General features: G+C 38.0%; 1 protein-coding gene across 1 annotated transcript in view; it reads left to right on the top strand.

The window, feature by feature from the left end:
* Nucleotides 1–6885: 6885 nt before the first annotated feature.
* The window catches only part of HNRNPLL (heterogeneous nuclear ribonucleoprotein L-like), a 23539-nt gene continuing 17762 nt past the window's right edge, over nt 6886–12662 (top strand). Inside the window, exons 1-2 of the mRNA XM_009333716.1 lie at nt 6886–6998; nt 8273–8510. Coding sequence (XP_009331991.1) covers nt 8280–8510 — 231 coding nt within the window. The 5' untranslated portion in view covers nt 6886–6998; nt 8273–8279. The remainder of the gene's footprint in view (nt 6999–8272; nt 8511–12662) is intronic.

Raw genomic sequence — 12662 nt, 5'->3', positions numbered from 1 at the left:
TTGCAGTGTGCCTCAGGGAGGTGCGTGGTCACTGACTGATGATTTATGGGCAAAGCTGTATTCACAGGTCCACTATTGGAGAAGCAGAAGTTGTCTTGGTAATAGAACTCAAACTAGTTCCTTAAGAATAAGCTATAACATCAAGTGGATATGTGAAAAAAGAACGACCGAATGCTTTTGTTAGTAATTTTATGTGGGGGCTTTTAATAGCAAAATGCCAGCATCTATTCATTAGAGTTGGTTAACATGAATTTTGGATTTTCTCTAATAGATTAAAAAAATGTGCAGGAAACTTACTTATTCTGTGACATATCTTATTAATTTATTTCCAGGGAAATGTTCTTAGCTTATGAAAGTTGTATGTAGTTCAGGGCAAAGACATAGAAGATGAAGGTAGGCTGAGAGGAGGGAAGAAGTGTAAGCATCTTCTTGCTCAGAAGAGAGCAGAAAAAGAATATGTGAAGATGAAGTAGGAGGAACTATAGGGAATGGGGAATTAGAAGGAGAAATGGGAAAATGGATGACTGGGGTAAAAAGAGTGGTGGGAGTCTGGTAGCCTCACTTTTTTTGGGGGGTTGTTTTTTTTGTTTGTTTGTTTGTTTTCCCTAACATGCATCCTAGAATATCGGTGAACTGTACACTCATAAGGATTATGTGCTTTCTTTGTATAAAAGCTGTTTTGTGGTAGGACCGGGCTAGCAGGTTGGTGGGGTCTCCTTGCTGGGCTATATTTATTATTGTTGCATTTTCCCGTTTCTCTGGGATTGTTTCATTGGGTTGAATAAGCCCTTCATGCCTCTAAGGTGTGTTTTTTGTTTTTTGTTTTTTTTTTTCAAATGAGTGCCTAGAAGTCTGTATGTGAGATCCGGATGGGGAAAACCAAAGTTTATTTTGCTCTTCTTTTTCCTCTGTTTTCCACTCCTGTGGACACTCCTCATAGCCCAGAGGCGTACCCTCTTCCTCATGGCTCATCTCAAGGCTGAGGAGCATGGAGAGCCAAGAACAGACCAGAATGTTGACCAGGAGAGGAGTAAGAAGTGGTCTTGCAGAAGTATTCTGTGGGGGAGAGTATGATTTGGAAGAATGACTTTTACAGAGGCAGTGTTGAGTGGTGGTGAAGCCTTGGCAGAGGAGTCAGAATCGCGGTGTAGCAGAGGGTCAGGACACTGGGAGAACGTGGGTTAAGAGCTGCGTTTGAGGGTGTTTGGAGGGCCTTTTAGCTCCATCCCCTCTCCTTCCCTTACATTTCAGTTTCATTGATTCCTGTATTTTCTGTAGCATCCACCTGCCTCACTGTCTCTGACATACCTATTTTTAAATGTTGCTATGAAGTAAGGAAGATCTATTATCCCCGTTCTTACAGGTGGGGAAGTGAGATACGGTGTCTAAATACACAAATATAACTACAAGCTACCGCAAGGTAAGATAGAGATGTGAACTTGCAGCTTCTCAGCTACTCTGCTGTAACTTCCTATGTACAGTGTTCTTGCTTTGTGGTAAATGGAAAGCAGCTCACTTAGCAACTCAATTGCTTCATGTCTATCACAGGCAGTTGCGGTAACTGTAGCTAGATGGCAATGAGTTCAGATCTTGACCTATTTTGCAGCGACTTGATCATATATCCATTTCTTAAATGAAGTACATCCTAGAAATTGGTTATGGAGTGTAAATCATCCTCCCTCTTCTGTCCTCCGTCAAAAAAAGTAACCATTACCTTCAGGCTAGTTCTTCTTCCAGCACCTCAGGTTGAATCTCCTGATGATGCCGTGTGTTGTGTGGGGTTTTGGGGTGTTGTTTGTTTGGTTGTTTTTTTTAAAGGGATATTCAGATTGTGCTGAGCAGAGAGGAAAATAGAACAGAATAGAGTGTTTCAGTTGGAAGAGACCTGCAACGATCATCTGGTCCAACTGCCTGACCACTTCAGGGCAGATTCAGAATTAGCAGAAGGGGGCAGAGTGCAGGTATTCCATGCTGTAGTAGTTGTAATCATTGAAAGGACACAGTGGTAGAGAGTGCTAGGAAGAGGTATGCATTAAACAAGAGAAACGATGCCCCAAACTCCACATCCAAAACAAAACTAAATTGCCAGGTAGCCTTCCAGAATATGGGGTGTGATTAACCTTAACCCCCTTCTCCTGCCTAGCCCTCCCCAGCCCCCAAAACCAACCAACCAACAACAACAAAAAATCCAGGATATACGTAACTGGTATATTCTTCTACTGCCATGGAACCTTAACTCTGTCTTGTTTGCTTGGTTCTTCTGAGACACTGTCTGTCTTCACTGTTTACTGGAAATACTGTTGTCACTGCAAAGCTACAGGAATTCCAGGTGGCACAGAGAGAGATGTCTCCTGTACCTCTGTAGGGAAGAGACAGAACTGCTCAAGTCAGGCAGGTGTGATCAGCAGGGATGATGTATGACAGGGCAAACAGCTTTAAGTAATGCCATCATCATGTAGTACAACTAGCAGTTGAAGAGTGTGCACAAAATGCTGCATATCTGCTTTTGAAAGCCTTTCCTCATCAGACCATCCCCAGTGGGCAGAGCTGAGATTATTGGGGAATGTGGTGTGTACCTTCACCTTGTGGCAATTTGAGCTACCCTTGACATCCTGCAAGGCAGTGGGATGCAGATCAGTCCATTGTTAGGCATTAATGAAGTTTTGGGCACTTACATACCTAATAAGCAACCTTTTGGGGCTTTCCACCCCCAGTTCTGTCATATTTATGAAAGCAATTTCGGAGCATTTAAGAGGGATGCAGCGAGAGGAAAAAGTTGAGAGTGAGTAAGATCATCTGAATGGTGAGAAATAAAATAACAGTATATTTAGGTACCTGGGGGAGAGAATATGAAGGAGGAGTGCCATCCTTTTGCAGTGAGGAGAAAAAGAGAGATGGAGGAGGTAAGCAGAATAACAGTAAAGGAGCAGATGGTCCAAGAAAGGTAGTACAAACTAATAGAACTAAGGTGAATATACTGACTGGAAAGTGTCTGGAGGAAGGATAAAGGACACACTTATGTGCAAACAGTTGGTGAAAAAATCTGTAATCTGGAATTGGTGAGCAAAAGAGACATCATCCTAGAGCCCGTGATGACTTTCTTCTTTTTTCCAAATGGCAAATCATAATTTGTTAGCAAGAAACCAGTGATATATTTAAAATGTTGTCTACAACTATGTAGGTCACCAAAGAATGGATGTTAAAATGCTACAGCCGTTCTTTGAAGCCGCTTCTGTTGCAGTCTTAGGTATGTGAAGTAACTTGTTTGTGCTTCATCTGCTTGGTTATGTCAGCACTTCCCTTCATGCCTCAGCTCTCTACAGAAGCTCGGTTTCAATGTTAAGCATTTTTATGTTCCTAGCCTTTTTCTTAAGGGAAACCTTTTCTGTCCTTGTTACTGGTCTTGAGCACTTAGAAAGGAAGTCTCTTTCCGTTACCTATTTAATAATTGCATTTTCTGTCCAGCTAATGATTCTTCTAGAAATTGTTATTGAGCTTTCAAAACCCCTTAAGCCATATATATTAATGGGTACAGCAGAAACGTTAGCTAATCTGTTCTCCTGGCTTTGGTGGAGTACAAGTGTCACACTGGAGTTTTGCATGGGGCTTTTGTGCGATCGTGGGAGTTGGAGTTACTGAAAGACTCCTTTGTAAGCAGAGAAAACTGGTGGTGGTTAATCTGTATGTGAGCAGATGCTTTGATGTAACCTTTGTCTGCGTGCCAACTGTAGCACGTGTAGTTTTCAAGATACAGTGACTGTGAGGTCTTCATCAATCCTGTATTTTTCATCTGTGGGAAGAAATTATGGCAGCAGTTGGATGAGTTATATACGTTCTGACCTTAGCTGTGGAAATGTTTTACACTTACAGATACATTTGATTTTTTCATGTGGTCTAGTGGTTTTATTTCTCCTTCTTTTAGCAGAAATCAAGGATCATTCTAGATTTGCTTGATACTGCAGCTTGGTAGCTGCAAAACTTGTTTGACGATAATACGTATGTCTGCCCTTCGTGAAGACTTTTTTGCACGCAAACATATGCCTGTGGCACATGTTCATGTCTTTCACCAATATGCTCTGTGAATGTTAGTTTGCGGCTTCCTGGCTCAGGACTGACTTATGCTCGGTTCTTGTGCTGCTGTTTACTGCTGCTGGTTAGAAACTATTTTGAGTAAAGCAGAGGCCCTCCGATTTGGCCATTTATAACCTCAGTGGTTTTATCTGTATAAATTAGTTTCTGAAATGCTATGCAGATAAGTCCTTAATGTCATGGGAAGTGACTGAGATTTCACTGTTTTGTGGGGGTTTTTTGTTTTTTTTTGTTTTTTTTTTAATTTTTTCTTTATTCCATGCTTCTTGAGCTTCTGCGAAAGTTACTACAATTAACAGCAGCGTTATGACTTTCGATTCTTGCTAAATCTTCTACTGTACAACACACTACTAAAGGATGCTTTCTATATGGTGTTATGGGAGAAGGAAATTTGGCTTGGAAAGCCAAGTGTTGCTTTGACTACAAAAGAAAGCAAAATTTGTTGTATTTGTTGATGGTTCTAAGAATAATTCCAGTTGCAGAAGTGCAGACACCTGTATATGTGCGTATAACTCATGTATAACGGATTTCAAGATGCAAGTATAAAAGTCTTAATTTTTGAGAGAGTTTGTAGTATTAGAAAGATTTATATCTTCAGTAGGCAAGCTTAAATGGACTGCTAATAAATAAAAATACAAAGGGATATACATGACAAAGAAACATGAACTGAAACTATAACAGAAGATTGAACTGGCAAGGGGAGGGAGAGAGAAATACCATTCTGTTATGATCCACTCTCTGAAAAGCTTGACTTGATGTATGGGGGTGCTAATTAAGTAAGGTAGCTCTTTGTAGTCAGTCTTTGCTTCAGTGAGAAAATCATTGCTTATATTTGCCATCTGATTAGACAAATATTTTTAGGTGAGATTTCTTGAGTGCATTAAAGAAAAGAAAACAAAAGAAAATGCATACCCCTAGCATTAACTGGGATCTTAATATAGTAACAAGTATGCAGGGCAATGAATAATTGATTTAATAACTTCTGATTGTTCTGCAGACTGTAAATAAAGTAAAGGTGCCTGCTGTCTTAACAGCTTAGAGTACTAGACTTTGCAGGAAAAACTGGTAATTATTGTTAGTTTTCTTTTGAAGGTTTCCTTAGGTGCTTCTTTTAGCTTTGAAAAGTGTGTATGTGGGTAAAGAACATATAAGCTGACAATAAAAACCTCTGTAGTTCTGTTCCTTCTGCAATTGTCTAAGTATTTGCAGTTCAAAGTATTAACTTTTTGTGACTACTTTTATCACTGCTACTGCTGTAGACCTCAGCTGATTAATGCAGGATATATGGTATCTTATGCAAATATCTCTAGTGATGTTTTCCCACAAGTGTCACAGCTCTTATTCAATGTGTTGCCACTTAAAATGCTTTCATACTGGAAATGAATAAAATGTAAGCTAAGCTTAAAAAAATTACACAGCAGATTGTTCTGACATCTGATGAAGTCTGAAGTGCTGACTTTTGGTTCAAACAGAATGGTCAAATCCTCGATTTAAAGAAAAAAATACATAATTGTTTTGGAAGAGCTGTGTATGGAACACAGGAATTATCTACAAATTGAGTCTTGTGTGTTTATCTGGAATGTGGCTTTTTCCTTGAATCTGTAGTTCAAACAGATAGGGAAGAGAGGAATGTCTGTAGCAGAAGTAGCAATCATTGTGGTTACTTAATTACTAGAGCTGGATGCTCCTTTGTGCTGCAAATGAGAATCTCTCTCTAGTTCAAGAAGATGCTATAGTACTACTTATGAAAAAGTGAAAATTCAACAAGAATTGATGTTAGATCATACACATTGATGTAGTTGCTAAATTTGAATACATTAACTTTACACTGCTGTTACACCTATGAAATTTGGGTGCTGGTAACTACAGTATATTTTAGGGTGCCCTTTATTATCTCTAATCTTTCTCTGATTATCTCATTATTGGCTTACATTGTTTCATTCTTTTTTTTTTTACCCCCATGTCTTAGAATATGTAAGGTAAATTTCAGCCCTGCTTCAGGCTTTGCATGGAAAGATGAGCTGATTCCAACCCAAATTCTTCAGTCACACAGAACTGAGACTGTCTGAAGTCATAGCAGTAGCTCTGAAAAATGTTCATAGTGGGAATTCTGTGTTCTAATGTACAACGGCTCAATCTGTTAATGGTAGTCAACCTTGGGGTGAAAAGAGAGAGCATGCCCATATGTACACAAATTGTGAATTTCTAAAAACATATATGAAGATTGTTCAGAATTAGAAGGGAGGTTGGCTTTATTTCAAGTGTAGTATGGAACTGTCATTTTCTTGCATTGTGGGGCAAGTTCTGTGTACATTAGAAAAATAATCAATTTTCATTCAGTTTACTGGTTGCCCTTGTTTTTTCTTGCTTTTTCATCCCCCTACCGTGTCTCAAACAGATATTGGTATAAACAAACAGGAAGAGCATCAGAAATATTTTAGCTATTGTGCATGTCCACGTATTTATTTTTTTATGCTTTTAACTAATAGGGTAGAAGATGTCCTGCAATTCAACAAAGTGTTAAATAGGCTTTTTTTAATATTAGAAAAATTTTGCCTGTGCAAACACACTAATTAAATCTGCAAAGCATTTTATTTTAAGTAGATTTCAACAACTGAACTTGGCAATCTGTTTCAAAAGAAAAGTTAAATTATTTAAAATATGCTTGGATTGTACATTTAGATGGCTGCTTCTGGACCCAGTGTAGTGTCTGCCAAATATTTAATTTTAGTTAATGATAGCAGTATTCCTTGTTTTATGTTGAATTTTAAAATGTCATTTCATTACTAGGATGCCGGGGGAAGTCATCACAAAGTCTCTGTTTCTCCTGTCGTCCATGTCCGAGGGCTGTGCGAATCAGTTGTGGAAGCAGATCTTGTGGAAGCTCTTGAAAAGTTTGGAACCATATGGTATGTCAAGCAGTATAAAGTCATGTCTCTGGACAAGTTGGGAGCCTTATTTAAGAGTCTCTTGGACCTCTTTAAATACATGGTGACAGCCATTTGAAACCCAGAACTTAGTTAATAGTAAAGTATAAAGATTTTTAGCTGTGCAAAGATTCTGTGTTTCTGTACCTGGCGAGTCTGGTCAAGCAGAGTTGCACTGTCTGCATGCCCTAGTGTCTGCTCTCAGACTTCAGTAGCACAGCTAGTCCTGGCCTTAATATGAGCTGTAGCTAAACTGAATTGCAGAACAGCGTGAGGGTGGTTGTCTTGATATGAGTGAATATACAAAAAATAAGGATGGGCCACAGAGCAGATGATGCTTTTTCCTATGGTTTTGTATGGGAGGAGTGCTTGTGGTATAGTAGGAGCTTCAGAATGAGATGGTTATTCACAGAAAGCCCCTACAAAGGTCATATAGCCTAAAGATTCCTCATCTGTGAACAAGATAGTAAAGGTGAATGGGTAGAGCCAGTTCACTCTGAGTTTTGAGTGCTGCTTTTTGGAAACGTGCATTTCTTTTCAAGTAAATGCATATATTGAAGTCAAATAGGGTTTTGTAAATAGTACAATAGTATTTTTCACTGCCTTAATATTCAAATAATTGAATTATACTTGTACCAGTATCTTAAAATAAATAAAATGAAGTGAGCACAAGCTTGTTAAGGAATACAAATAGATACGTTTTAGCCTGAGAGTTTTACTTTTCAGAAACTTAATCAGCTGACAAAGCTTCTTGAGTTTGTCTGTGTCTGAATTTGGTTAACTAGAATACTTCTGTTTATTTCCTCTAAGGTAGTTTTATGTCAAAAATAGTATTTTAAATTTCTTAGCAACAGCAAAGATGTTTAATGTATCAACTTTGAATGTATTTCATAATTTGCATTTACTTTGATCCTTTACCTCATAAATGGCTTTAGCAAGTTTTTTTAAATATTAATTGTAGTTTTAGTAAGTTAGTAAATGATCAACTGTTGTATTGGTTGAACACTTATGCATTAAACTTTTTCAGGAAAACTGCTTATTACTTATTTATCTTGTAGCTGAATTTCTTGTTTTGTGCAGATACTTTAGAAATGTGTTGACCAGGTTTGGGAAGTGCGAGCAGGGAGACATACCTTCCTTTTATGTCCTTGTTAGGAATTGTTTAGAAAAACCGTATCATATGTGAGAGTTACGGGACTTTGGAGTTGTTTTGAGTAAGCATATAGGAGAACTTACTGTAATGTTTCTCTCACCAGCTATGTCATGATGATGCCATTTAAGCGCCAGGCTCTGGTGGAGTTCGAAAATGTAGAAAGTGCAAAGAAATGTGTAACGTTTGCAGCAGATGAACCTGTATATATTGCTGGACAGCAAGCCTTTTTCAACTACTCAACAAGTAAGAGGATTACGCGGCCAGGGAATACTGATGACCCATCTGGTGGAAATAAAGTTCTCCTGTTGTCAATTCAGAATCCTCTCTACCCAATTACAGTGGTATGTTTCTTCTTTTTTTTTCTTTTTTTTCTTTAATAAAATAATAAAAGGCAGGGAGCAGCAATTTCTGTTACAATATTTCCATTGTGTACAAATAGTTCACATATGTAACATGCATGTTCTAGAAAAAAGGTTTTTTGAGATGATTCAGTCTCATTGTACAGATATTTTGCAATACATTTGAAGACTTAAGTGGTCAGGATTTTGAAATATTTAAGTAGCTACATGCTTCTGAAATATTTCCAAATGTGTTGCCACAACGTCAGGAATGTCATTTAGCTTTTAGGCTCTGAGTGGTGTATGTTTAAATAGCAAGTAAATTTTCCAGTAGGAGGGGTTATTTTATTGCAGTCCTTCATTCTTAGGTATTTCCATTGTGGAAAGTTGAAACCTTCATCTGTTGATGACCAACATGGAATCTTCCTCGCTTTAATTTGGGCTGATACATTTTACTTTTCAGTATTTCAAGTCATACCATATACACAGTTGCATCCTAATTTATTGCCATCTATTATGGCACATGTGCATGTTTTTTTAATGATACAGATATTTTTTGCTAGCACCTAAGAATGCATGTTTTGTCATGCACTGAATGCTTATATTTTTCATAGAGATTTTATAGTACGCGTTGAATTGCACAGAAATATTTCAGGAAAAATTTAAAAAGTAAGCAAACTTGTAATACTGTGATACAAGTGTAAGTTACTTGCTCTTAGGGAAATATATAGATATATATATAGATAGCATGGATCAATCAAAGTGTTTGGGTTGTGTGGAGCCATGTAACTTAATGCAAGTATTAAGTTTTGTTTAATGTGTTGTATAATATGTTAGCAAATTGATTGAAACTTAGTATTCCTGAAATTACTTCAAGCAGTCAGTTCCATATCATGCTTTTTGCTTCACTGTATTGTGATTATTGATAGGTTTTTGCCTGTTGATTCATTAGTGGATGATGAATTTTCTTTCTCCTGTCAGTTTTCTTTATAGAAAAGCATGGCAAGGTATGAGTTGCTTTTTCATCAGTGTTTAAAAATATACCTGCTTTGAGCTGTGTGTACGAATCCACTAAGTTAAAGTATTCTTTGCATGTGACTATAATACAAATTTTGGAAACTATGTTTCATTCATGCATTTTAAATTTGGCTTGCATAAGCAGCTGAGTTGAACGTAGATTCTTGAGGAAATGGGTAGCAGAGAGGCATTGTCCTGGGCTAGGAGAGTTTCATGGGAATTCTGAGGATGAAGCCTCTAGTGCAGTAGCTCCTTTTTGAAAACAAACGACACTGCCTCCCCCACCCCCCTGCAACCTCTTCCTTCCCGCTGCCCCCAACTGTTTGTCTAGAGTATACCAATGAGCACTAGAAGCAGACAGATTTCCAAAATTACTTGCGAGCATCAGAGCTCATTGAAGATAGCGTAGACTAGTAGAGTCATAGAACTGGGAAGACCAATTGTACCCATAACAGCTAGGAATGTGATGAGAAAATACAAAAATTTTGCACTTGGCCAACGGGTTAAAGAAAACAGTTAACTTAAGAATGCCTCAGGCAAAGTCTGCAGTATTAGAAAACAACAACAACAAAAAACAAACCCCAAAAAACCACGAAGCCCAACACCACCTCTTCCTCTTCAACACTCTTCTTTCCTTAAATTTGAACTACAGTTAGATGAAATACGTGAAGAATTGCAACCAGTTTTAAGTGGCAAGTCTGAATAACTGCAATAAACTGTTCCATAGTTCTTAAGAGTTTTTCTTTCAAAACAAGATACAGTTTTTGCAGAGAAATTGGTCTGCTCAAGCGTGTCTTGTGGAAGAAGCTAAATTATTCTAAAATTTTGCTGCATCTTATTTCCTCCATTGCAATTGTGACCTGCTTCTTTCCTAGCAGAATTTTTTTAGAGGGGTGTGGCAGTGAATGGCAAGAAGGGCAAGTTAACTGTATTTAATTCCTAATTGCTTTCCACCCCTTTGTGATGGGGGGTTGGTGTTTTGAAAAAGTTTTGCCTAAGGTGTCATATATAGGTCTTTGAAGTTCTGTTACCCAGTTTCCTTATCTGTGGGCAGAATGTTGTCAGGGATTTGTCTGTAAGAACAGACAAATATGTCCGTTCAAACAGACCTTCTCAAAGTGAACCCTGCTGCTGCAGTCATTACTGTCTGTTCAGCTATACCTCTGCTGTTGCCTCTTAGTTCTCTACCTTCTAAACCTTCTATACATGCACGAGGAAGGTGTGGTATGCCTTGGCAATTGAAATGTTTTAAACTTAACTATCAATTTCTTCTGAGATTAGGTTGCTGCACCTCCTTTTTTATGATGTTCTAGTATGTATATAATGCTAGTGGGATATTTTAAATAAAAAATTAACGTGTTACTGTATCTTGTGAATAACTTGATTGATTTGGTAATCTAAAGTAGCTGAATTAAAAAAAGAAAAAAATCAAGCGCTGTGTGTGCCTGCTGGCTAACGACACTGATGGCATTTTGAGTGAGCTTACATTTTGAAAGACAACTTTTTTTTTAATTAAGTGGCTGTGAAGAAATCTTTTGAGAGAGAAATTGTGAAAGAAAGTCATATGCCTGAAAACTAATGTCATCTGGAGCTGGAAAGTTTTCAGGACTCTTTTCTCCCAAACAAGAAGAGATGGAGGGCAGCTGTTTGTGCTATTGAATGTGCATAGAAAATATACCTATAAATGATCTCATAAATCTTAGTTTTTAGGGACTCAGGCTGCTTGAATCCTTTCTAAAAATGTCTGTCCATCTTCTGAAAATCTTAAAGTTGACAATCTCCTCTGCTTGCTTCAGTTAGCTATGCAAAACACTCACTGGAGTGTCTGGAGCAAGGCCCCTGAGCATGGACAATGTTTTTGGTTTGTCGTGGCTGGTTTTTTGTTTGTGGTTTTTTTTTTAGTGGTAATATGCCCATATATTAAAGCTTATGGTACTTTGTATAAGCCAGGAGTTAACACCACTGCAGCTGTAGCCAGCAATAAGACATCCTCTTTTTCTAGTTTCTTGTATGTGTGGGGGGGTATGTGGGGGTGTGTTTGTTTTGTTTTTAGGAAATCCAGCATGCTCCCCACCTCTTTGCCTCCCAATTGCTCCGCTATTCTGCAGAACATAATAATAAATAATATACCTACTTCCTTTCCCCCTTCTCCTTCTTGTCCCCAAAATAAACCTGAGGATGTACACTAAGATCTTGAAATGAGCATTTTGGAAGTATTTGGTTTAGATATAGAGAAAGGAAGGGAAAAATAGATTGTGGGAATGTTTCACCAAGATGTCAGTGCCTTTGCCTGCTAGGTTTAGTTATGAAACTGGCTGTCCAGTAAAGCCTATGTGCTTTCAGCTGTTTGAACATGATCTCTAACAGGTGAATTGTTTCAAGAAATCACAGTTCCTGTTTGTTCAGGTTCTCAAGCCTGAGTTTTGGGAATTCTGAGTATGGGTGTATAATCACTCTAAAACAAACATATTTTTCTTGGTCAGATTCATGCTGGGGACTAGTTTCTGGTACCATGTCTGAATTGTTATGTGTAATTGACTGTTGTTTGAGATACTCCTAGCACTGCATCATAAGCCTGGCCTGATGTGCAGTAAGGCGAGCTTTTCTCCTTAGTGTTTGGTTGCCCTGCAGCGCTGAAGATGGTCTTGAATTTTATTGGTTCCTTGTAATACAGACAAATGCTGGTGAAAGCAGTGTGTTAACAATGAGTTTGCATGAATCCAGTGTTTCCTGTCAGAAGTTTTCTCTGCCTTAAGTGGAGAAGCACAGCAACCACCATTCAGGTGAATACGATTGAAATTCTGCTTTTGATAAGCTACCTAAGCTTACATAATGGACTACCCCCAGTTACTCTTCTGAAAATGAACATGAACAATTAAAAAAACCCCTCAGCTGCTAGATTCTTATGAAATGGAATGTGCTATAACAACAGTGTCACTTTGTCTTTCTTTGGTTTGGTAAAACTACTGCAGTGCATGCTTAAAAGGGAGCACAGCTTGAGACATGGATGCAATTACTGGGTTTTAACACAGTTGAAGATACTTGTTAAACTAATGTTTGCATGAGTACTTCTAATAAGTTTTTTCCTGTTTTTCAGATTTGACTGCCTATACTATATTAATCCATAAAAATGGTAAC

The sequence above is a fragment of the Pygoscelis adeliae genome, unplaced genomic scaffold, assembly GCF_000699105.1.
Source record: "Pygoscelis adeliae isolate BGI_AS28 unplaced genomic scaffold, ASM69910v1 Scaffold621, whole genome shotgun sequence".
Classification (NCBI taxonomy): domain Eukaryota; kingdom Metazoa; phylum Chordata; class Aves; order Sphenisciformes; family Spheniscidae; genus Pygoscelis; species Pygoscelis adeliae.
This window is presented reverse-complemented; position numbering and strand designations above follow the sequence as displayed.